Consider the following 25251-nt stretch of genomic DNA (forward strand, 5'->3'; position numbering starts at 1 on the left):
GACAGTGCCCATCTCTGTTTTATTTGCTAGAGTAGTTGAATGGGTGCTCTTGGAAAATTGCTCTTTAAGTTCACGGTATGATAACAGGTTTTACTGGAAGCGTGAGAGACAGGGGAAGATACATTCGTTTATTCAGTGGAGGAGTGGCAATGAGGACTAGGAGTATTTTTAAAAAGGGGTAAGCGGGCTCCCTAAAGACAAAAAATACATCTTTCACTTTTGTCACGTGGCCATTCCTTTCTGTAAGTTTTCACCACTGATATGAGTCAGTTGTAAACCTCTTCTTAAGCACAGCTGCCAAGTGCTGAGTAATAGATTGCCAAATGCTATTAGATTCCTTCCCTTCCAATAGATAGAAGTCAAGGAACTTTATGCAATGCACTATCTGCTGAAAAGAGAAGTATTCTGGAAAACAGGATTCAGCGATCTCACGATATATGGGGAAACTGTGTACTAACATTTAGCCAACTATAAATATATACCAATTCATCCTTATATCATTTTCAAATATGATTATATCATTTAAGCCCCTTACTGAAGCCTAAGTTAATTGAAAACATTTAAACCAATCATCTGTCTTTTGAAATTTTTACCTTCCTTGATAATGCAAGATTGCATTTATGTGTGTGTGTTTTGAGGGTGCTATCCAGTAATTGGGAATCTGCCAAGGCAAAAAGCATCAAAAACTTAGAGAACTGATATTTAGTGATACTCAGTTAAGACAAGCACGCTGGCTTTACCCCTCACTTCTCAGCCACCTTCACGGATGGGGTTTAGGCAAGTTGGGTAGATCCTTTGGGATGCTCAGATCTTGAAAAATAACAGTTTCCTTCTGTTTCACATCAAGTGTTGAAAAATATATTAGTTTGGTGCTAGAGGAACAACGTTCCCAGTGTGAATACAATGGACAGCACCAGATAGAAATACTTCCAATTTGGTCTTGGCTTCAGTGTTCAATATAATATACACCAGGCATCAATCAAGTCTCATTCTGAAGACTATTGATCCAATGGTCTTGGATGCTGTCTTCATGAATGTATTTAAGGAAGAAAAAGTTAGATGATAATGCTATGACTAATTAAAACAATGACTCAAGAGGCCCTAAATTGCACACAATCGTTACTTCAGTGTTCCTAGGAGATTACCACAGTTTATACTCAGTGGGAGCTCAATAAATGTTTGTTGATTGACTCACCTACCAGGAGAATAAGATAGAATAAGACACAATCTAAACAGGGAATAACATGGAGAGAAAGATTTTTTTTTTTTTCATTTTTACAGAGTCTAAAATCTTTAAAAATTTAAGTTTTTATTATAGAGTATTTGAAATGGAAAGCGGTTTAGCAACCATGTAATTTATCTTCATTTTACAGAGGAGAAACCTGAGGCCTAGAGAAGTCAAACTACTCAAGATTCAAAATCTAAATACTGAGAATATTTTATTTTTTTACTAGTCTGGCAGTTAAGAATCAGACTCTGGAAAGAGGCTGCCTGGTTTCAAATGTTGGCTCTGCCATTGGCCAACTCTGTAGTTTCTGAGTAAGTTATTTAACCTCTCAACCTCAGTTTCTTCCTCTCTCAGTCTCAGTCCTTCAATCTGTAATGGGGGAAAAGAAGTGCACAGCCTTAAGGATGAAATAAGCTATTAATGTAAAGCACTCGATAACCATACTCCACACGTGGAAAATGTTCGATAAATGTTACTATTTTCATTGTATTACACACTTTAATACCCAGTCTGGTCCTGTAATCCTAAGATCACAGGCTTTCAAATGTAAACTCAAACTTTTAAAAATCTAGAGAGGCTTGCTTTAATGTGGCTTAGGGTATAAAAATATCTTTCTGTTATCTCCAGACAAGCAAAGGGAAGATTTTCCTTTCTCAGCCTCTCCAGATGGTATAATATTGTAACCCAGCACCTAAAAGAAAGACCTGGGTGATTACTCATGTAAGAGAAAAACGTATTTATATCTTTATTCAAGTGCTGATATCTGTTCCTGCCTTTAAATGGCACTGACCTATTTGCTCTGTTTGCAAAGGAAATTCTATTGTAACCTCAGAGAATTTACTGACAGCAGCAAGAACATGTTTAGGCTATTTTACAAAGCTATCGCTAGCTCCTCAGTGGGGGAAAACTGTTTTCAACGTTCTCTTGTCCGAAGAAGAAAAGTCATAGGTGTTCCATAAAGCAACAGGATAGTATTGCTGAGTTGCTGTGCTTGGTAATATTTCCATAGCCATCATTTGAGACTGGCTGACTCATCAGCAGTGATACAGTTGGGAAGACTGATTATTAGTTTAGGTTAAGTCCCATCTTCCAGGCTCTTGCCTTTGTCCTGTTGCTTATCAGCAATTATTGAACTGATTTTTCTTTAGAGAACAGCTACCTCTGTTTAACAAGCTGGAAATTAACTTGAAACTTAATTTGGAATTAAGTTTCCAAATAATTCTATTATTTGGAATAATGCCATTCCTAGAGAAACTTCAGAGAAAAAAATCCACATTTCTTAATGAAACTAGATCTTAGAATAATATACTGTAACCTTGATACTCAAAGGGCTGTCTACACACCAGCAATCAGCATCACCAGGGCGAAATACAGAATGCCAGGCCCCACCCCACACCTCTGACTTGGAATTTGCATTTTTAACAAGATCCCAGAGCGATTCAGGCACACATTAAAGATTGGGAGGCGCTGACTTAGAGGAGAGCAGGATTCTAACAAGTAATTACTGTTTTGCGTTACCGCAGTGATAGAAATTAGACATAACTGGAGTGTGTACCAGAAACCTCCAGAATCAAATATTAAAATAACAACAACAGTGGAATTTAAGTGTATATTTGGTAAATTACATTTGTTTTTCTTTGAGCATTATTTATAAAGTAGGCCTATTTCAGTTGTCGTCATCCTTGTTGTTAACTGTAATGCCTATAGGAGCCTTCACTGTTGCCCCCATGCATGCGTGAGGGAAGGAAGGAAACAAATGCATGGTAGCCATCTTGTACTGGGAATGGCTTGGAATGAGTTCATGCTTTGTGTCACAGGACTCATTGCATGTCAAGTCTTCTGGGGGGGGGTCACTTGGACCATTGTGTCTTCAAATCAGGGACAGAAGGCTGCGTGGTTGGAACTCCCACTTGATCAGGATTCACCTCTTGAATAAGAAGGAATAGCTTAGCTAGTCATTGGAATTTGAAATACAAGAGTTCAACTAGTTGTCTTCAGGTAGTTAATATCATGGTTCCCCAAACTACTGCTCCAACAGAACTGGCCTACTACTGCATGTGTTTTACCGGCTTATAGTAGCAGATGTTAGTGGTTACTTTAAGGACAATTTCTGGGAGCTTTTGTCTCTGTTTCCTCCAACTGCCTCCTGTGCATCTTTAGTCAGTCCTCTGTGTGTGTGTGTGTGTGTGTGTGTGTGGATACGGCTTGGCAGAAATTGTTAAAAGAGAAGGCTTGAAGGGTTTAATATACAAGAAATAGAAATCATGGTAGTTTCTTAAGATGACGGTTTAGAAAATAACTGTATGTAGTTGCTATCACATGCACCATATGTCCCGTGATGCCAGAAGAAAAATCATTCCTAATTTAATCAATAATATTCTTTCCTGAAAAGAAAGGTCTTGCTCTCAAGTATTTATTTTTCCTGCAACAGAATTATTCTTCAGAGTTTTTGCATTCACTGCTCAGAACCAATGATTCTTGATTGTAGAGATCTTGAATATAAATTCTTTTTCTTTCTTAATCTGGGAAAAATATTATATATCCTGGAGGACATGAATCAGAAAATACTCTGGATGTGATGTTAGTCTTTAAAACAGACAATGCTATAAACCAATCTGTAATTGTCTTTTACTTAGAAAAGCAAAGAAAAAAATAGAATCTATTTTTCAAATCCATTACTTTAATGCACAATTACTGTGTCATTTTCCCAGCCATGGAATGGGTAATACTGTTAATGAATATAAATGTAAACATGAGCAATATTTTAGTAATGGATTTAACTTGCATTTTCTTAAAAGCTAGTTTTATTATATTAATGTCCATTCTTATTTTTTGTTAATTTTGATGAAAATTTCCTATTATATAACCTCAAAAGTTACTACCCATCAGGGTACTGAAACATGCTTAAAATGAAAAGCAATGAGTCCTATTTCCAGTGGACTTTCAACCCTACTTATATTATCTAAAAATCAAAGCATATTATAGACAATTATCTTATGAGCAGGTAACCATCCAGGTAGTGTTTGTACAGAGCCTCAATTCTAAAAATATTCCTCTTTATTTCCATTTTTCTTGGAGTTATTTCCAATCTGTTTATTTTAATGCTTTGTCATAGAAGAGAGAAGATAAAATAAGCTTCGGGTCCTGTTGGTACCTCTCATTAAAAAGGAGAAACAAAGGAGAATAAGTAAATCAAAGTTTATTATATTTCAGCTTTCAGTGGTTTATATTTCCCCATCGTGTCTCTAACACCATTGTGGAAATGTAATAGGTATTTTAGTAGAATATATTTTTCAAAGGTTTATCAGTTGAGTGAATATGTTTTAAAAGTCAAGTGTATAAACAGGCCATATTATTGAATCTTTAGGAAGAAATATCCAGTGGTGTTGCAATTAAAGTCAATCCCTTTGCAAGCTTATGTATGAATTCTATTGAACGACTGACTATACAGAGATTTTGTTGTGGTGGTTGTTTTGATTAAAAGCAACTTCCTTATTCAATTCAGTTTGAAGAAAACCTGAAAAAGTGTGCGTCAATATAACTAAGAGAATTATATCTTTTTAAAAACTGTGAAATGCGTGATACTCTATACAGCAAGGTAGACCATTGGCAAAGCCACTGCCTTTTGAACTTTCTCAATCTTGTCTTATTTTATAAATTATCTATGTTAATGCTTACAAGCTACAAAAATAAATTATTGAAAAGGAAAATATTATCATCATTTATTTACATGATAGCTTGTTAAACTAATTCCTTGTCTCATTTGTCCTGTTGCATTTGCATGGATTGGGCATGATTTGTATATGTGCATATGTTAATTAGATTCCTCAGAATGTTTGTAAATAGCGTGTTTTGGGTTGCTTTGTGGTATTAGCATGTATGTAAACAGATCATAATGTCAGTCTGTTAAAAATCTTTGTCAAGTCAGAAAAAATTCACTGTGCATTGCTTTAAAAATTGGGTTTCTTTTTCCAGCACAACAGTCTGACACATTTTAAAATAATGTTTTAAATAAGCTATTTAAGGCAAGGGCAGTTACAACTATAAAATTCAGAAATTTGATAGTCATGCTTTTTATTCCAGTCCTATTCAATATGCTATAGATATATTTATTTCTTCCCTGATATAACCTAAAAACAAGAAAAGAAAAATTCTTAAATCATAGCATATTGAAATAAAATGACACACTTAGAAATGAAATGAAAGACAATTCAATAGCCTTTATAGCTACAGAGTGATAAAAATCCCAAAAGGTTTTACTCTTTAAATTATTCAGGATGTCTAAATTTCTGCTGCCATAATATTTTTTCCCCAGTGGAATAAAAATGGCATTTTGCTCACATAGATCTAGCTGTTCCCTGGGTGGTTGATTCTAGAAAAGCAACAGGCATTTCCCCCTGCCTTACAAAAAGCAACAGTTAGAAACTCTGACAACTAGAAAACTGCTACCCACAGTGGGTGGAAACAGCCAACAGAGAAAGCGGCAGCTATGATTTCAATCCATTTTGCAACAGCTTCAAAAGAGGGAGGAAAAAAGAAATAAAAGAATTTTGACCCCTGTGAAATGAAAAGATTGTGCTATTATTGTCGCCCCCTTTCCCTTCCACGGTCCCTTAAATCATCAGGCTTTTTAAAGCATGCTAGGGTTTCTAGAGTAAAGCTAGGCAATATAGCTCGACCCATATTGTTTCCACTTAGATTTCAAAGGTGCAGCAAGACAAATTCATCAACCCCCACACGGGAACAATAGGAGCCTCTGCAGAAGGTTTGAGCACTTTCCCTATTAGCAAGCGGGGACTGTTGTCAGCCTGTTGCGCCTGCCACACGGTGTGCCTGAACCGGACGGAGGGCAGGGGCACTCTGACACCCGGACTGCGTGCTTGGTGGCAGGGCCCGGGTGCGTGGACTCAGAGGGCCGCGGGGGGTGACGCTGTGCACCACCCGACCACCCGTCCCGGCCGCCGCTGCAGGCCGCCCGGCCGCCGGTAGAGGGTGCCCTGCTCGTCTGCAAAGCAGGGAAACCCGGCTAAAGTAAGGCTCAGACTCCGCCCCAGCCGATCCGCCGGCGCAACAGTCCCCGTCCTTCCCAAAATAGTGCGGAGCACGTTTCTTCCCGAGCACCGCAGTAGCCCGTGTGTGTGGAAAATACAACCCAGGGGCGGCCGGGCGTGTGCCCCGGAGTGGCGAGCGCGCGCGGAGTGGGACCCCGGGGCCGGGGCGAGGTGACCGCCACCGAAAGGCAGAGGGCACGGAGACCCGTCCCTTTCCCAGCTGCGTAAGCCGGGCCCGGGCCCGTCGGGCGCCACTCACCATGTTCACTTCGGAGACCATGTCTATGCTGGCCACATCGATCCGCATTCCGACGTCCACGGGGGGCCCTGCCGGGGAGGTGGGACCACACTGAGGACACATTCTCTGAGCGGCAGGGGGCCGGGGAGGGGCGGGGGGCTGCCCAGCCCCCGCTACATTCGGCGCGGGCTCCCTCCGTCTCCCCACCCCCCTTGCAGGGGACGGCCCGGGAAGGCAGGTGTGGGCACACGCGTGATGCAGTGACTGTGCAGAGGGTGTGTCGGAGCCGGGAAGGGCGGCTCAGCCTGGGAGATCAGCCACCGAGCCTGGGGTCCGGGAGTGTGTGTGTGTGTGTGTGTGTCTGTCCCCGGGGCGTAGAGCACGCTCACGGACACGACATGCTTTTTTTTTTTTTTTTTTTTTTTTTTTTTTGACATTTATCTTTGACAGAAAAGGGGAACCAGGCACGGGTTACAGGTTGAGAAAAGACGAAGCGTTACCTCCGAAGTCCGGCCGCAGGCGAATGTCATATCCTTTGAGCAGCCTGTCCACGGTCTCTTTCACGTAGGACATGTTGCTGGGCTCGTTGGCGCTGGAGGGAAGAAGTAGGAGCCGCGTTCAGGGGGACACAGACTGCGAGCAGACATAGAAAGAGACAGGCACACCTACCCCCGAATAACCAGATACACGATCCAGCAAGGCATGGGAAAGAAAAACGCCAAGGGGAAAAAAAAGACAGAGAGAGAGAGATTCAACGACAGCAGCTCACCTGTGTGCACAACAGACCATGGCAATCATCACAGGGAAAGAGAGGAGCCCCAGACTCTCTCGGTTTTGTCCTGTCCACATTACTAACTCTGATGAAAGAATTGTCTTTTCGGCGAAGATTCAAGGAATGCAACTTAGTCGGCGGCTGGGCAGTAATTCCCGAATGGACCTGCGCATGCGCAGAGGGTGCTCACTACCAAAAGACACCTTGTGCCTTGCAAACAATATTCCTAGTGGAACAGGCAACAGATTTCAATCCCTTTAAAGTTCCTATTTGGGGTGCTCCGCGTCCTGGGGGAACTCGGAGGCGAACGGCCGTTTCCCTGCAGGGGATCCTGCGTGCATGTGCCTACGGAGTTTCCTTCGTGCCTCGGAGGCTGCTGTGTGCGTTTTCTTTCTGCCCTCAACCTGATTTTTTTTTTTTTTTTTTTTTTTAAATTGGGCTTTCAGCGATCTGGCCAAGGCTGCCTGTGATTAGCATCTCTGGCTGACAGTCACAGAGGTCCTAGGACAGGGTTGTCTGGAGGCGGGGCTGTTCTCTGGTCACTTGGGGAGAGGGGCTCCTGGGGGCAGGGAGGAGTGGAGAGCGCGACAAGGAGTAGGACAGGGACAGAGGAAACCCAGGAGGTATCTGAGGTCTCCAAAAATCTGGTGCCCTTGGGAGAGTCCTGGGACACCGGGTTGGTGTAGACCCCTGGGAGGCCGCAGGGGGGGGGGGCGGGCCAACTTTTCTTTTCCCCCACTTTCCTCCCCTCCCCCCTGTCGTTTCTCTCCCGGAAAAGGAGGTGAGGCAGGTGGCAGCTGTGGGCGGGCAGTCCTTTTTCTAGGACCATCCGCCGCAAGCCCCACTTTTTCTCTAGTTTCTAGTAAAGAAAATCTTTTTCTTAGGTTCTAGTAAGGAAAACCTCTTGCTTAATTTGTCAGCGTGTTAGCTGGCGTTAGTGACCCCGAACAGGACTCCCTGAAATACCCAGAGAGTCTTAACCTCTGTTAGCCGATTGGGCTGAGATTATGAAGGAGCAAGCATTGCTTGAATTAAATTAAATTCAGTAAATGCAATTCCACAAATCACGTTTTAGGCAGGAGGACCTGGGCTAGGCATTATTTGTTCATTTGTTAAACAGCGTATATTAATTAAGTCTATGTGGTAGGCGTCTGGGACTTAGAGCTAACCTAAAGAGGATTCCTGATCTAGAGAAATGCGCAGACTAATGGGAGGGACAGACACGAATATAAGTCAATTTAAGGTATCTCTAGCTGGTCTATATAGTGACACAAGGTGGTTAATTCTACCAGAGAGAGGCAGGGATGGTTTCCAGAGGAGGAAAAACTTGAAGGAGGAGAAAGCCTTTTGCCAGAGCAAGGAGAGAGGGGCACTACAGAAGGAGGGACAGCCTGTGTCAAACCCTAGGGACTTGAAAGAACATAATCTGCTTGGGTCCCTGAACACAGAAATGGCTGGGCAGGTTACAAAGAGAGTGAGGGATGGGAGGTGAGGAGGGTGTGAAGGGAAGTTGAGGTCACACCATAAAAACAGTTATATACTCTGCATTTAGGCTTCTGGAAATCACTGGAAGTTCTAAGTAGGGATGGTCAAGGTCGGATATGGGTTTTACACAGAACATTGTGGTAGAATAATCATGATAAGAACAGTCAACATTTATCACCTGCTCATTAGGTGGCAGTTACTGTGCGTGTTCTGTAGATTGTCTCATGTAGACCTTATGACAATGCAAAGGTGGTACATATTATTATTATTTTCATTTTACATATGCAGGTACTAAGACTAAATTAGGGTAATGTAATTAGTTCAATTTCAAACAGCTAATAAGTGGTGGAATCTACACTTCAAGCAAGATTCTACAGACCTAACTGCTCATGTAGGCTGTGAAGTAGGGACCCCAAGGGAAATAACCAGATAGGGCAAACAACAAAAAGGAAAAAGTTTATTAAAACACCCCAGGCAAAAGGAACTCAAGTTAGTGTTTAGCGTGGAGAGTGTGTAGCTAGCAATAGGCTAGCTCAAGCTTTTCAGAAATATAATGGAGAAATCTAATAACTGGAAAGATCAGGATTTGGGGACTTTTGGAAGGTACCTACAAATTGTGCAACCGTTTCCACATGTGTAGAGCTTGATATTCTGCAGATAATTTAATTTTATTTTCTCATTTGAGACTCACAACCACCTTGGGTTCTTTAGTTTTCTTAAAAGGCTATCAACTCTACCTTTTAATTTCATATCGATATGCTTTTCAGGGTAAAAGAGAAATTTATTAATATTTAAGTTTCAGGTCCTTGCTGAAGCATAGAGCCTCTCTATGCCGCACAACTCTATGCAAAAGTCACTCTGTGGAAAATAAGACACATGGAGGTTTAGTCCATTCATTGCTTATTCATTTATTCCTCAGATATTTTTATTGAACATTTACTAGGTTCCAGACATTATGCTAAGAGCTGGTGATACAACAATGAAAAAGACAACATACACAGTCCGTTCCACATGGAATTTGTCAATCAATACATCTATTGGAGGTTGCAAACTGTCAGCCTTGCCAGTCAAATTCAATTAATAAAAGACACATTTGATTAAGTGTTCACCAAGTAGTGGGTTTGTTTAATTTTCATAGCTTTTATTGGGATATACATTTCCAGTTGGTCATAAACTCCTATAATTCTTTTTGAATAACAACCAGGATTTTAGTTAGCAGGGTCTGCTGAAGAGCCTAGATTTTATTCTTGAATTAAGGAGGACTGTGACTTTGTAGACTTAAACACTGTTTTTTTAGCATGCACTAACCAGATCAATTCCACTGAATTTTGCTTTAAAATTATGCCTTCGACTTACATGAAATGGACCCTTCGAGAAGTCAGAATATATTCATTATCACATTTGTTATTGAGATGCTATAGAGGATGGGGCCCACTGTATCACTCAGTATCTTATGTTTGAGGACATGTGTCAGAAAAATTTTCCCAGAATTTAGTACTCTGAAAATTATCTTATTTCCTGAATGGCTTATATCTTATGGGCACTAAGAATTCATTAATTTCTCTATTTCCTTTTGCCACTGAGGATGTTAGAATCATATATGCAACTTAGTTTTAGTCATTATGTAAGATGTTAGTGACCTGCATTTTGATATATTTCTTCCTGATACCCTAGAATTCTAAATTTAATTTTACTTTATCACACTTTACTAATCTAAAAACAGATATATTACACTGAATATATACAGTATGTAAGCTGTCTTGAATAATTTTGGAACTAAGTAGGAAAGAAATAAATTCAAAATTATAAAAATAAATAATTTAAAAAATTCAAAATCAGATCTAGATGCATTATGGGATTTTTTAAATTTTTTATTTTTAATTATTATGGGTACATAATAGTTATATATCTATATAGGGTATATGTGATGTTTTGATACAGGCATATAATGTGAACTAATCAAATCAGGGTAATTGGACTATCGATCACGTCAGTCATCTAACATTTCTTTGTGTTAGGAACATTCCAATTCCACTGTTTTAATTATTTTAAAGTATACCCTAACTTATTGTTGATTATAGTCATGTTGTTGTGCTATCAAATATTGTTCATTCTGTCTATCTATAGTTTTGCACCCATTAACCATCAGCACTTTGTTCCCCCTCCCCACTACCATTCTCAGCCTTTGGTAAGCGTCACTCTACTCTCTGTGTCTGTGGTATCAATTGTTTTTAATATTTAGGTCCCTCATATGATTGAGAACATGTGAGATTTGTCTTTCTGTGCTTATTTCACTTAACATAATGTGCTCCAGTTCCATCCGTGTTGTTTCAAATGGCAGAACTTCATTCTTTTTTTGGCTATATAATATTCTGTTGTATGTATGTACCACCATTTCTTTATCCATTCATCTGTTGATGGGCACTTAGGTAGGTTCCATATCTTGGTTTATTGTGAATAGTACTGCAGTATGGGAGTGTAGATATCTTTTTTATATACTGAATTCCCATCCTTTGGGTATATATGCAACAGTGGGATCACTGGGTCATATAGTAGTTTTATTTTCAGCTTTTTGCGAAACCTCCATATTGTTCTCTATAGGGGTTGCACTAATTTACATTCCCACCAACAGTGTACTAGCGTTCTTTCTCCACATCCTTACCAGCATTTGATATTGTCTGTGTTTTTGATAAAAAGCCATTTTAACAGGGGTGAGATAATATTTCATTGTACTTTTGATTTGCATTTATCTGATGACTAATGATGTTGAGCATTTTTTAATATACCTGTTGGCCATTTGTACGTCTGCTTTTGAGAAATGTCTGTTCAGATCCTTTGCCTATTTTATAATTGGATTATTTGATTATTGGAGCTTCTTATATATTCTAGTTATTAATCCCTTGACAGGTAGTTTGCAAATATTTTCTCCCATTCTGTGGGTTGTTTCTTCACTTTATTATTTTCTTTTCTGTGCAGAAACTTTTTAGCTTGATGTGATCCTACTTGTCCAATTTTGCTTTGGTTGCTTGTGCTTTGGGGGTATTACTCAAGAAGTCCTTGCCCAGACCAATGTCTGGAAGCATTTCCCCAATGTAGTTTCATAGTTTCAGGTCTTAGATTTAAGTCTTTAATCCATTTTGATTTGATTTTTTTATATGGCAAGAGATAAGGGTCTAGTTTCATTATTTTGCATGTGGATATCCAGTTTTTCCAGCATCATTTATTGAAGAGATTATCGTTTCCCCACGGTATGTTCTTGGCACCTTTGTGGGAGATTCTTTGTGTCTTCTTCAACTTCTTTCATCAATATTTTATAGTTTTTATGATGGAAATCTTTCACTTCTTGGGTTAAGTTTATTCCTAGGTATTTCATTTTATTTGTAGCTATTGTAAATGAGATTACTTTGTTGGTTTCTTTTTCAGATTGTTTACTGTTGGCATATAGAAATGCTACTGATTTTTGTATGTTGATTTTTTTATGGTTTGATAAAGCCAACAGTTTCTTCCTTTGTGCGTTTGCTTGTTTCTTCCCTACACTGATCCTCTCAATTAAGACCTTTCCTCCTTTAAGACTCATTTCAATTTCCATTTTTTGATGCCTTTATTTATTTATTTGTAAAGCTACCCCTTGAAAGCCAATGGTAATTCCTATCCCTATTATCTTCTGTTGATAACTCTTATGGAGGAAAAGAGAGGATCCTGAAAATTAGCATCTAACCAAGGTGGAAGTGTCTCAAGGTCAAGAAACTTCACACATATTCTTAGTATTCCCATACATAGCAGTGATCAACAAGACAATATAGTGTGAAAAAATATTCCATTACGATAACAGCAAAACCTCTAATGTAGCTAAATATAAATGAAAAAAAGATGCACAAAGCCTTTATAGGGAATTTATGTAACATTATTGAAGGACAAAAAATAAGACTTAGATAAAAGGAAAATGCACCATATGGGTGACTAGGAAGACTCAGTATTGTAAAGATGTCAATTTTACCTAATGTAAGATATATAATCAATTTGAATCAAAATTCCTATATTTTAAATGGAAATTAAGAAACCAATTTTAAAATTCAAAAGCAAGCACGAGGGTTAAAGAAAATCCAAGAAAATTTGGACAAAGGAAAAAAGAGAAAGGATATGGGGGCATTTGCCTTTGAGATATCAAGTCTTATTATTTAGCTACATAGAAATTAAATCAGTTTGTGTATGGTTTGAAATTCATGTAATGATAGGAAAAAATAGTGCCACCAAATAAAGAGCACAGAAATAGTCCTCTATTTTAGGAAAAATGAAAAAAGATGAGCTATTCAATAAATTCTGTGAGACAATTTATCCGTAAGGGAAAAGAAAGTAGATCTTTACATCATTACATACACAGAAATGTATTACAAGTAGATGCATAATTTAAATTAAAAAACAAAACTTTAGAAAACTGTATAGGAGAATATCTTTATGATTTTGATGTAGGGAAAGATTTTAAGATGAACAAAATTATGAGAAAGCTTAATAGAGACAAGTACATTAACATGTAACCTTTAAATCAAAAGATTCTACTGATATAGTGAAAAGTCATCAGACATAGAAAGAACATTTTTTCAACAAATTTAACCACCAAAGGATTCCTATAAAGTTATCCAAAATAAATAAATAAATCAATAAATAAGAAAGAAAAGACAAAGGACTGATCACTCTAAATAAGGATTTACAAATTAAAGCAACGGTACACCATTTCTAACTCACCAAATGTGCAAAATTTAAGAATGCCAAATATTGGTTAGAAACTCTCATACACTTTCAGTAGACATATAAATTAATCTAAACACATTGCACAGCACTTTAGGTATATCTGGCAAAGTCAAAGATATACATGCTCTTTGGCCCAGAATTTATACTACCAAGAATATGCCCTAGTGATACACTCATGCAGTCTAAGAATGTTCATTGCAGTTTTGTTTTTAATAGTGCCAAGGTAGCAACAACTTAAATCTTTATCCACTGGGAATAAACAGATAGATATGAATATAATCACACAATGAAATATAACAGTCAGAATATAGAAACATCTTCATGCTGTAAAAACAGAAAAATACCCCAAATAAAACATTAAGCAAAAACAAAAATGAAACAAAAAAAGCTAGTTGTGGAATGAGACAATGAACATGATAACATTAAATAAATTTAAAACATTTAAGTGCAAAACCCGGAATATATATTATACACTATTATACACATATACAGGTATGTAAGTGTATATGTATATGTATTTTTTGTGCGTGTATAATCAAAATAGAGAACAAAAATAGGAAGGATACTAAATTTTACACTTTAATTGAATCTATACTATTTTATTAAAAAAACAACTCAAGCAAATTAGGCAAAACATGATATGTGAGTGTACATTATCCTACTCTACATATATTTATAGGTATTTGAAGTATTTTTTTTAAGGTGTGTGACATCATGTTTTTTTTTTTTTTTTTAATTTCAGCTTATTATGGGGGTACAAAAGTTCAGGTTACATACGTTGCCCATGTACCGCCCATCCCCCCAAGTCAGAGCTCCAGGCGTGTCCATTCCCCAGACAGTGCGCATTGCACTCATCATGTAGTATTTTATAAATACTGATTAAAACAAAAGTCTGACAAACTGGGAAGGTATATTTATAATTTATATTTTAAAATGTTCATACAAATGAATAAGAAAAATAAATGTACCTATTAAATAAATGGGCAAATGACTATAACAAGCATTTAACAAAAGAAGAATTAGGTGAGCAATAAATATATTAAAAAATTTCAACCTTGGTACTAATCATATGCATACAATTTTTAAAAGAGACGAAGTATCATTTTTATTTATTAGTTTGCTATTTTAAGAAAGTTTAAGATCAAGCGTCATGGATACTGTGGAGAAATACAATATCATACACTTTCGGGGGAATATAGATTGCCACAATCTATCTCAAGGACTATTTGTAATACGAATAACAATATAACATGTTATATTATCTGAATGTTTCGGTGGAATTTGCATTCTGTTCAATTGATCAGGTTTTCTGATTTAATCTAATATGATAGATTTATATCACAATCAGTTATTGTTAATAAGGTATGAATTTTGGTAAAGTAGCCACACCATAATTACATTTTAAGATGTTTAGAAATCCCTTGTGCTTTTGTACTTTATTTTCTAGATTAAATATAGTATTAATTTATTAAGATTTAAAAATCTTGTGTTACTTTTATACTGCATTAAATATTCTAATTAACTTAAGTATAGTTTTAATCTGTGTTAATGGGAATGATATCACTTCACTTTTTGCATATAAATGTATGCTCTCGGGATTTATTATTTTCTTAAAAAAGTCTTGTGTGTTGAGTACTATTAATAGCCACCTACTACGATATTTTTGGCTGCTAATATGAAAAATTATTTTTTACTTTGTATTTTTTAGCTCTTCTTATTCATATTTTATAGTATGGACTTTTGAGAACTTACCTCTTTTTATTTTTACTTCTTAATTGTCATGCTACAACAATTTTACACATTATGTTTTCTTAAAAATATATTCATATTTTATTTGTTTCCTATATTTATATTTTGGAGTGTCTTCTTAAATTATTTCCAGCATTTCTACTATTTGGTAATTGTCATGGTAATAAGGATATTCTTTTCTTGCTTTAAGTAGAATTCTATCCAAATAAATATTATATGATTTTTTGTTTTAAAATATACACTCTATTTTATTAATAATGAAGAGATGTACTTCATTGTAAAAGCAATGAAGTCATTGCTTTTATTAAAACATTACTTTTGTATTAATAATAATAATTAACATTTTTATAGGCTTATTATTTATCAACACTATTTTAAACACTTGACATGTCTCATGCTCATAATACTTTATCAGGTAGGGATACTATAATTGGTTCTGTTTTACAGATGAAGACACTGAAACACAGAAAATTCAAATAACTTATCCAAGGTCAAACAATTAAAAAATGAAATTCAGATAGTCTAATGACAGTTTACATTCTTTACTAGTACACTATTAATTAGGAAAAACATTGCCACCATAAAATGTACTTTTCAACCTCTATTGAGATAATTAAATGCTTTTTGCAACTTCTCCCATATAATTAAACTCATTTAGGGTTTATCCTATGTTATAAGTGATTTACATTTTTTAAAAATGCCCAAATTATGTAAATAATGTTTCTTTAAGTACAGCAGACCCTTACTCTGCAAACTGGAAGTGCTTGTAGTGTTGTGACCTCTGGTTGGTCCCTGTGATGCCAGGGGTCAGGGAAAATCACAGAGAAGAATGACTATTAAGGCCATTATCAGTAACATATTGCTTTAGAACATCATCTAAAAAGTGCTGCTGTTCATATCTCTGTTAAAGTGTAGAGATTTTACTGTTTGTTGCTGTTCCGTAGAAACTATACTTTTTATCTGGATTCATAGACCAAATTTTTAGAACCTAGTATTAACTGGAGAACAAAACAAACAGCCAGGTGATTGGTGAATACTTTTCTGTCTAAACATATGGCCTTTAGGCTCATTCATTTACTCATGAATTTACTAAAAAAAATATTTTTAGAACTATGCAACAATAAAAGATACAAATCACCAGGGTAAAAGCATCCAAATAACCAATATGGAATAAAAAAAAAAAACGCTAGAAATGAGAAAAGAACATTTTTTTGAGACAGTCTTTCTATGTTGTCCAGGCTGGTATCAAACTCCTGGGCTCAAGGGATCCTCAGACTCCCAAGAAGCTGGGACTACAGATAGGCGCCACTGTACCCGGTGAAAAGAACATTTTGTCTTGCCTCGGAGTGCCAGGGAAAACAACACCAAAGAGTGAAAACTTTCTGCTAGATCTTGGAATTCATTGAGTTGAGAATTTGGCAGGAGTTGGGGCAGGTGGAAAGCACAAGCCAAGGCTTTGAGTTTTAAAATGGATGGCAATAAAGAAATATGGAAGTGATTCAGGGAGAATTGAACAGAAATGGTGTTTGCAGCAGTGAGTGGGGTCGGAGTAACAGGAGGAGGATAAGAAGGGAGGAAGATGATGAGAAGTGTATGTTTCCTACTTAAAGCTAAGCAAGACCAGACTTAGAAAAAGAAAATGGGGGACTTGGTTGGAAAATAAAACTGTTCTTTTCTGTGCCTCATAGCAAATACATATTCCCCCATGACTGACTGGAGATGGAAACATTGCTAGCCTATCATTTTTATTTTGTTGTTATTAAAAATTTTCCAATTATTTTAAGAAAGATTTGAAGGAATATTTGGAAAACTTAGACATTTGGACTGAGGATATGATACAGTGAGAGTATTACTTAAAGAATTATCTAATCTTTCTCTGTGACGAAAAAATCAAGTTTATAAAACCATCCTCTCCCCGAGAGATAAAACTTCAATCATTCAATATTTTAAATAACACACATTTTCTGTAGCCATGAGTCGTTTCTACCATATACTAAAGCGGAGTAAATATGGGATGGAGGATTTGGCAGTCACAGGTTTCTTTCCCTTCTTGTTAATTAGAGACATATTAAACATAGGCATGGAATCATTTTAATTTGGGCTTAAGAAACAAAATACATTTTAATATGGGCCCTCACATAAAAATGTGGACATATAATAAAAGGTCAGCAAAACTTGAAGGAAAATTCACGTCATGAAGGAAAGGAAATAAATTCCACAAGCAGAAAACTAAATCCCCGAAGAAAGCAAGACAACTTTAAAGCAAGCATAATAGCACCCAAGAATACACAGTAAGAAGAACAAACTGTTGGATGAAAACTAAAATCAATAATAGTGAGATAACAACAACAACTGGGATTCTATGAAATTGAAATGTAATTGCAAATTTTTAAAAGAAAATTCCATAGATGGGCCAAATGACACAATTGAAGATTTTATTAGTGAGAGAGATAATAGAATCAAATAACTATCAAGATAGCATTGCAAAAGACAACATAAAGAGGTATTGAAAAGAGAGCCAGAAGTTCTAATGAAAGCTACCTAAGAAAAAAACAGAGCAAAAGAAGGGGAGGAAATAATAAAAAAGAGTAATGCCCCAGAAATGACAAAAGTTATTAATTTTATGATTGAACAGACTCACTGAATGTTAAAGTGAATTAATTATTTATATTATGGTGAAATTCCAGAACATCTCGAATAAGAAAAAAAATCTAAAATACTTTTGAAAACAACAAATCATATTACCTACACAGAAACAAGAATAATTTGTCATTCTTTTTGTCAGCAAATTTAGTACCAGAAATCAATGAAGCAATGTTTCTAAAATTCTGAGCAAAAATGACTTTGAGATGCTAATTCTATATCAAACTAGCATTCAATTGTGTTGGCACCATAAAATTATTTCTAGACAGAAGAGGACTGAGGAAGTTTTGCTCCAACAGTTTCTTTCAGCAAGAATTACATAAGGATTACTCTAGCAAAACAAAATGTCAATACAAGAAAGAGGAAATTAAGACAAAAAATAAAGTGAGAAGCAAATAAACCATAAAACAAATTATTTTCTAATTTTTAAATAAAATGCTGTGAAATTAAAAGCAATTATTAAGAAATTATTCTGAAGCTATAGACAAGGGGTACCCAAGCTAAATATTACGAGTCAGAGGAAAGCCATGAAGTTGACTGGTTTTGAAGAAACAGGAAGAAGAGGATATTTTGAAATAAGCCATATTTATTAAGTAGAAATTATGAATAAAAATAAAATATATAGTTTATTGAGTGTTTACTATATGCTAGGTCCTATTTTAAGTCTTTTTCATATATTAAGCCATTTATACCTAACATCTCTAAACCCTGGTAATATTGTTTTAATATTTGGATTTTTAAAAGGAAGAGCAGATGGGAAAAGCAATTTGCTGCGGGTCACACAGCTTTAGAAGTGACAGAGACAAAATGCAAGCCCACAAAACCAAAATCGAAAGCCAATATTTTCGACCACACTGCTATACACTTTGTGATGGAGAAAAGGTAGGAGACAGACAACTAGATGTCCAAACGTTGGTGAGCAGGTAATGGAGAATTCCCCCAGAAGACAAGAAGGAACTGAGATAGTGGTTGAATAATAAGGTTGTAACACATGAGAGAAGATCACACATCACTGAAATCCATAAACCTGCAAAGGAGCCAAAAGTGCAGCTATATGTAAACACTGCATTAGTGAATACCTTTTTTCCCCCAACTTGGTCATGTTTCCTGCTATTCCCAGTGGTTCAGAATTTCCATGAGGCCAAGTTTCATGGCTGAGATTTCTGTGTGTGAAAAATAGGTCATTAGGTTTTGTAGTTTTTTTCGTGTTTATGGTTACTCTTTTCTATTTTATATAGTCTTGTATTTTGTTTCCTGCGTCTTCCTTATTTCTTTCTTTGGGTTGAGCCGTTTGGTGGCTTCCAGCAGGGGTTGACAGTACAATTCTCATACAAGTCTGTCTCACACGTCTCGGTATTTCCCTGAGGTCACACAGCACGCAGTGCTCGGTTAGACAATGTTCATTCTTAATTTTCCCAGGAGTTTGAGTAAATATGTGAATAACGTAACCATCGGCTGAGCATCAGCTGAAGCGATGTAATTTCACATAGTTGCCAGAGTCACAATACTTTTCCCTGACAGTGATGTCCTATCAAAAGCATGACGCTGAACAGTCCCTTAGACTCGTTTCATGTTAACACAGGCGGAGAATTTAACAATCTTACTCAACACTCTCATTTTAAGTGGAGAAATAGTGAAATACATAGAAACTATATGACATGCAGAAGACCACACATCTAGGAAATTACAGACCTGAAATCTAACTCCAGGTCATTTAACGCTATAGCATCACTCTTTCCAGATACTTCATCACCCCTTCTTCCAGCCTAAAAAGAGGATGAATTTTGGTATTCTCAATTTCTGCTTTTAAAACAGTCTATGTTATTTATTAAAGTTAAAATTTCTAACGATAATAAATTGGACATTTTATCACTTCATTTAAAAGTGATTAAAACTGATTCTACTTTCATTTAAATAAAGGAACATCATTTTGTTCATTAAATTACCTACACAAATAGATGTTTTGTCACCTAGAGGAAGATAAAGTACATTTCTAGATTTGATTTTCTTCTTCTTCAGAAAACTATTAAGCAATTCTGTGATTCACTGAAGTGTCACTATGTCACTCTGGTGATCAAGTGAAATTATTATGGTTTTTCAAAAATTTCTACTACATCATTACTAAAAGAGATGGAAAATTTTAATGATAGGAAAGGAAAAATAATAGAAATAAGAGGTTTTGTTTTACATTCAGTACTTGAGAATATGGCTTTTTAGAGGGAAAAGTATGAATGCAGCATTTTCTAAAGAGTTTTGTACTTTTGCAGCCTGGTTCCTGTTTTGTTTAAGGCAACGTGCTATACCTGGGGATATAGGAAACCATGGCCCTGTCTCTCATTTACATTATTTCTATTGGTTCTCCTTCATTGGACCCCTCCCCCACGACCCTGTACCTGATGTTCGTTAGCACTGAGCTATTCTTGTTTTCTGTGTGAGCCAGAAGCAAGCAAGCCTTTCGCCTGCTGAGTCTTCTACCCACAGAGTTTCTCCACCCATCTCATTCTTGTGAATTTCAAGGTGTCATCCTCCCTAATACTCCAGCTGCTGTAGCATTCGGTAATAACCTCTATTTGAACACTTTTTACCATAGTTCTATAGTTAGCCGAATATATTTTTCCTGCTAGATAATGGCCTCCAGGAATAATGTCTATGATAGAATATAGCAAAAATCCCAATACATTGTAAGAGCTCAAAACTATGTCTGAATAAATTAAGAATGGAGTGAATAAATAAATACTTAACGGGCCATATGAATGTATGAAAAAGCTTCAATGTATTCTCTTGTTCATCACAGAGAGCAAACACGTTACAAACTAGCCCATGTCTGCCCACTGCTTATATTGATAAACAGGCAAATCTCCACAAATTAAGGCAAACAATTATTGGCAACACTTTGTAACTAATGCTTTGAAACCATTTAGTGACAATTGTGCATCTCAGTGACAGAAGCTTTTATGCTGAGATCTCACTTTAGTACAGGTATAAGCCAGAGGCTACAGTATCCAGGAGTCTCATGTAATTTTGCTTTTCAAGGTGGAAGAGTCACTGTTGAAAAAATTTAAAAAAAGACCTGTTTGGACTAATTCATTAATATTTAGACTAATTGATTAAGGATATCATGACTTAGGCATAGATAATGGTTATTCCCTTAAATCTAATGGATATTTTCTATTTTTCTCTATTTTTAAACTCTAGTAACATTCAACAGTATTAACCTTGTTAACCCAGCCCTCCCTGAAATGTACTAGTTGTTATTCTGTATTCTTCTAGGTCCTCTTACCTCTCTGGACTTTTCTTTCCTGTCTCATTTATAGACTCATTGTCATAAATATGGCTATGAAATACCACAGTTTCTCAAACTTTGTCTTACACCCTTCCATGTCCTCATCCTCTACTCCTTCTGTAGAGTGTCTTGTCTGTACATCAGATTTGATTACCACCTATATGGCAAAGTTTCTCAAATCTAAAACTGCAGTTCTTAATTCTTCTTTTGCTTCAGAATCATGTACATAACGTTGGAATTAGTCTCTCATATTTATCTTCAGTTAAGACATTAAGAATGCAGCAAAAATCATTACCCTATTAGGAACCAAAACCAAGTTACAAAGACAGCTGGAATGCTGAAGTTTGAAAGGATTCATGAGATCATTAAGATAATCACCAAGAATGGGAGGACTGAGGAGTAAAAATTAAAAGGATTTTGATTCTTCAGATAAGAAGAAAAATTAATATATAAAAACATGCAGCATAATTAAGTTGAGGTTATTTCCATCATACAAGAATAATCCAAGATCAGAAAATAAAATATTATATAACAAATTAAAGGAGAAAAAAAATGCATATTTTTATTTCTATTTCAATCAACAGTGAAAAATGATTTTAATAAATTCAGCATTTATTATGACAATCATTAAAAATCCCTTAAGACACGGGGAAGAGAAGGACAATTTCCTAACCTAACATTCAACCTGTATTTGCAATTGGCCTCTGAAGTGGGGGTCGTCTTGTGGAGTACGTCCTTGACTTGTGGGGTCTGATGCTATCTTTAAGTAAACAGTGTCGGAGTTGAGTTAAAGTGTAGGGCACCCACTCAGTGTCTGCGAGGAGTGGAGGATTTCTTAGTGCGTATGGTCACTCCACACATTTTGGTGACCAGAAGTGTTGTAAGAGCATAGAAAAGAAAAAAAAAAAATAGCTTGTTTTTTCCTATACAGTTGTGTAAGACCTTTATGGAGAAAAAAGAAGACCTTTATAAAACATAAAAGACACTTGAAATAGTGTTTATACTATAATGTAAACACTATAATAGTTTAAATACATTTAAATACCAATAGGTTCTTTATAAACATGACATTGAAAATTAATATTGATGAACCCAGGACAAAGAATAGCTGAAAGAGTTTGTAGAAAAGCAAAGTGGTATTTACCCTAGTAGCTCTCAAGATTTATTATGAAATTTAAAAAGTGTAGAATAGGAAATCCAGAATCAGATCCAATAATATATGGATACATGATATATTATGGAGATAACATTGCAAATTAGAGATTATAAGGTCTCTAACGGTTTTAGAACTGATTATCCATAGGAAAAATAAGAAACCTGGTTACCTACTTCATAGCATATATAAATATATATACAAGGTAGAATAAATGAAAGTCCTTTAAATTTTTAAAATTAAAATGAATGTGGTGAATTTTTAATGACTTTTTAGAGAAAAATTTCTTAAACACAAAGACACTTTTTTGTGATACAAAAATCACAAACCATAATTAAAAGATTCATAAACTTGACTACTTTCATACTTAAAACTTCCACATCATGCAGACTTCCATTTGGTGTGACTCCAAATAAAATTAATCAATTTATTCTCTTCCTCTACCACAATGTCACTTCAAGACACCACTAAAAAGTTTAAAAACTTGATACCAAAAAAAAAAAACATTTTTGCAAACGATAACAACCAACAACAAAAAAATATAATCTAGAATTAACAAAGTACTCACCAAATAACAAGAAAAAGACAGCCAAATCATTAAAAGAATGAACAATGGATATGAATAGAATTCAAAGAAGAGAAATCCAAATGACAACTAAACGCATGAAAAGATCTGAAACCCAACTAATGCAAATAAACCAATGAGATACCATTTTTAGCATTAGTTTCTAAAAATAATTTTTAAAACTCAGTAATACAAGTGTTCTTAAGAATGTGGAGAAATGGGAACATTTAAATTGCTTAACTAGTTTGAGGAATAATTAGGCTTCTCTGGTAATGCTGAAGATAGGCATAGTCTTCCACATGCACACACGCCCCAAAAATGCCACTCCTCAGAGAAATTTAAACTGTTGCTCTTATGCAAACAATGACATGCCCAAGAATGTTCACTGCACTCTAATTTATAGTAGTGAAAAATTAAAAACAAGCCCTATGTCCATCAACAGGAGAATGAATAAATTGTGGTATATTCAAACAATGGAAAACTTTGTAGTGGTGAAATCAATGAACGATGACTAGATTTTTGTGGCAGATTCTGTTATAGAACACAAATAGCTACAGTGGGAAATTCATCAAACATTTAAAGTTAAGAGTTAGGCACAAATCTTAACACTTGAAAAAGGGAAGTTTTTTCCCTTCACCGAGTAGAGCGTTTTACTCAGAGAATATGAACACAGGAGCTGCCCCAACGCTGGAATAACATGAAAAATACAAAGCGAAGCAGGGCTTAGTCCAACTCACACACCCCGCCATAAGTGATGGGAACATGAGATGGCAAACAGGTGTGTGCGCCCACAGACGGCCTCCCTCCCTGGGATAGCCTGGCGCCTGCGTCTGGCACGTCTGTGTTTCCTAGTCAGGCATGACTACCTTGTTTCACCCCTTCCTGCAGCCAGTTCTCAGCCCCAGGCAAGCAGTGCTCAGGGTAGAAGTCCTTGGCTCAGCCCGACGGCCTTACTGCTGCCTAAGTGGCTGCCACCCCGCCAGTTCGCAGCGGGGTCCAGTACCTACTGCAGCCTCCTCGGCCTAAAGCAGCAGCACAGGTGTAGGCCCAGCTCATACCTATGGGCTCCCTCCTACAGCAACAATGATCAGGTGAGGCTTCGGGCAAAAAGGGAAAATCTTTGAAGTTTGTCTCTTAGTCTCCAACATCCTCTTTCGTTAACTTTTCCCACAGTTGCATTTCCTCTTGTGTTTTTTTTTTTAGGGACCTTGACCTTTGAACTCCATCTACCACTGAAACTGCAAATGGTCTAAGGTTCTCATTTTCACTTTGACTGAAGCTTATTCACACCAACGTGTTAACTCCTTAATGTTTCAACACTTTTGAGCTTTTTACCTCTAGCTGTAGAAGGACTTTCTCTCCATCGGTGGCAATGAGTTAAAAAAAAGTGTCAGGTTCAAAAATCCAATGTGTTAGTTATTAATGTAGCTAACACTTTGTGAGTGCTCGCTATGTTCTGTGCACTTTTTGAATAATTTTAACATGTATTAACACATTTAGTCTTTGTTAACAATCCCATGAAATAGCCTTATCATTGTCCTTGTTTTGCAGACAGTGACACTGAAGCCCTGAGTGGTGTGCAGTGCTCCCCAAATCAAGCAGCCGAGAAGTGGGGGACTCAGGATTGGAACAGGTCAGAGTTAACAAGATTCCAGCTTTGGGGAGGAAGATTCAGGAACTTTGCTCCGTAATAAGAATATATGGTGATGGCATGACAATTTCACAACCAAAAAATGGCATCAGGAAAATGTGGCAACATTCCAGATGATCACATTTATTTGCTCCAACAAAACGAAGTGAGCTCTGCATTGCTTACTGTATTCCCCCATTAGTATGCAACACAATAATCACCATGCAATTATTCAAAGAACAACAGAGTAGGAGACAGGAGACCTCCCTATTGCCATTCACTGACTGTGGGTGTGATCTTTGTTTTATTACTTAACCTCTCAGAGCTTTGCTTTCTTCATCTATAAAACAAGGGAGGGGAGGGCAGGGAAGTGAGCTGTGAGCCAGATAATTTAAAAGTTTCTTCTCTAACAGTGAAACGGTCTGATTAGTTTGGTGGCTATATTGTGTTACAGTTTGTTGCTCAGGTAATATGATCATCTGCTCACATCTTAAAACATCGAAAAGAAAAAAAAAAAAAGACAGATTTCTGTCCTCATGGCTACTGTTCAGCATCTTACTTTTGAGCCCTATTCCACTGAGTGTGAGCTGACTTCTGAGTCCTGAAGTCTGACCAGACTGTCATTCCGCTTTACGTGGGCTTTGCTGTTGATTCAGTTCTGGCAACAGTGGCATGCTATTCAGATGTGAAGCCTCTGGGTCCGGG

The 25251-nt window shown here is 36.6% G+C and overlaps 1 protein-coding gene across 2 annotated transcripts in view; it reads right to left on the reverse strand.

The window, feature by feature from the left end:
* GABRB1 (gamma-aminobutyric acid type A receptor subunit beta1) overlaps positions 1-7469 on the reverse strand; it is a 270612-nt gene extending 263143 nt beyond the window's left edge. For both annotated transcript variants that reach the window (XM_069457339.1, XM_069457340.1), the window contains exons 1-3: positions 7287-7469; positions 7018-7109; positions 6539-6606 (exon numbers count right to left, since the gene is read on the reverse strand). In XM_069457339.1, coding sequence (XP_069313440.1) covers positions 6539-6606; positions 7018-7109; positions 7287-7366 — 240 coding nt within the window. In that variant the 5' untranslated portion in view covers positions 7367-7469. The remainder of the gene's footprint in view (positions 1-6538; positions 6607-7017; positions 7110-7286) is intronic.
* Between the last annotated feature and the right edge of the window lie 17782 nt (positions 7470-25251).

This window comes from Eulemur rufifrons, chromosome 24 (genome assembly GCF_041146395.1).
Source record: "Eulemur rufifrons isolate Redbay chromosome 24, OSU_ERuf_1, whole genome shotgun sequence".
Classification (NCBI taxonomy): Eukaryota; Metazoa; Chordata; class Mammalia; order Primates; family Lemuridae; genus Eulemur; species Eulemur rufifrons.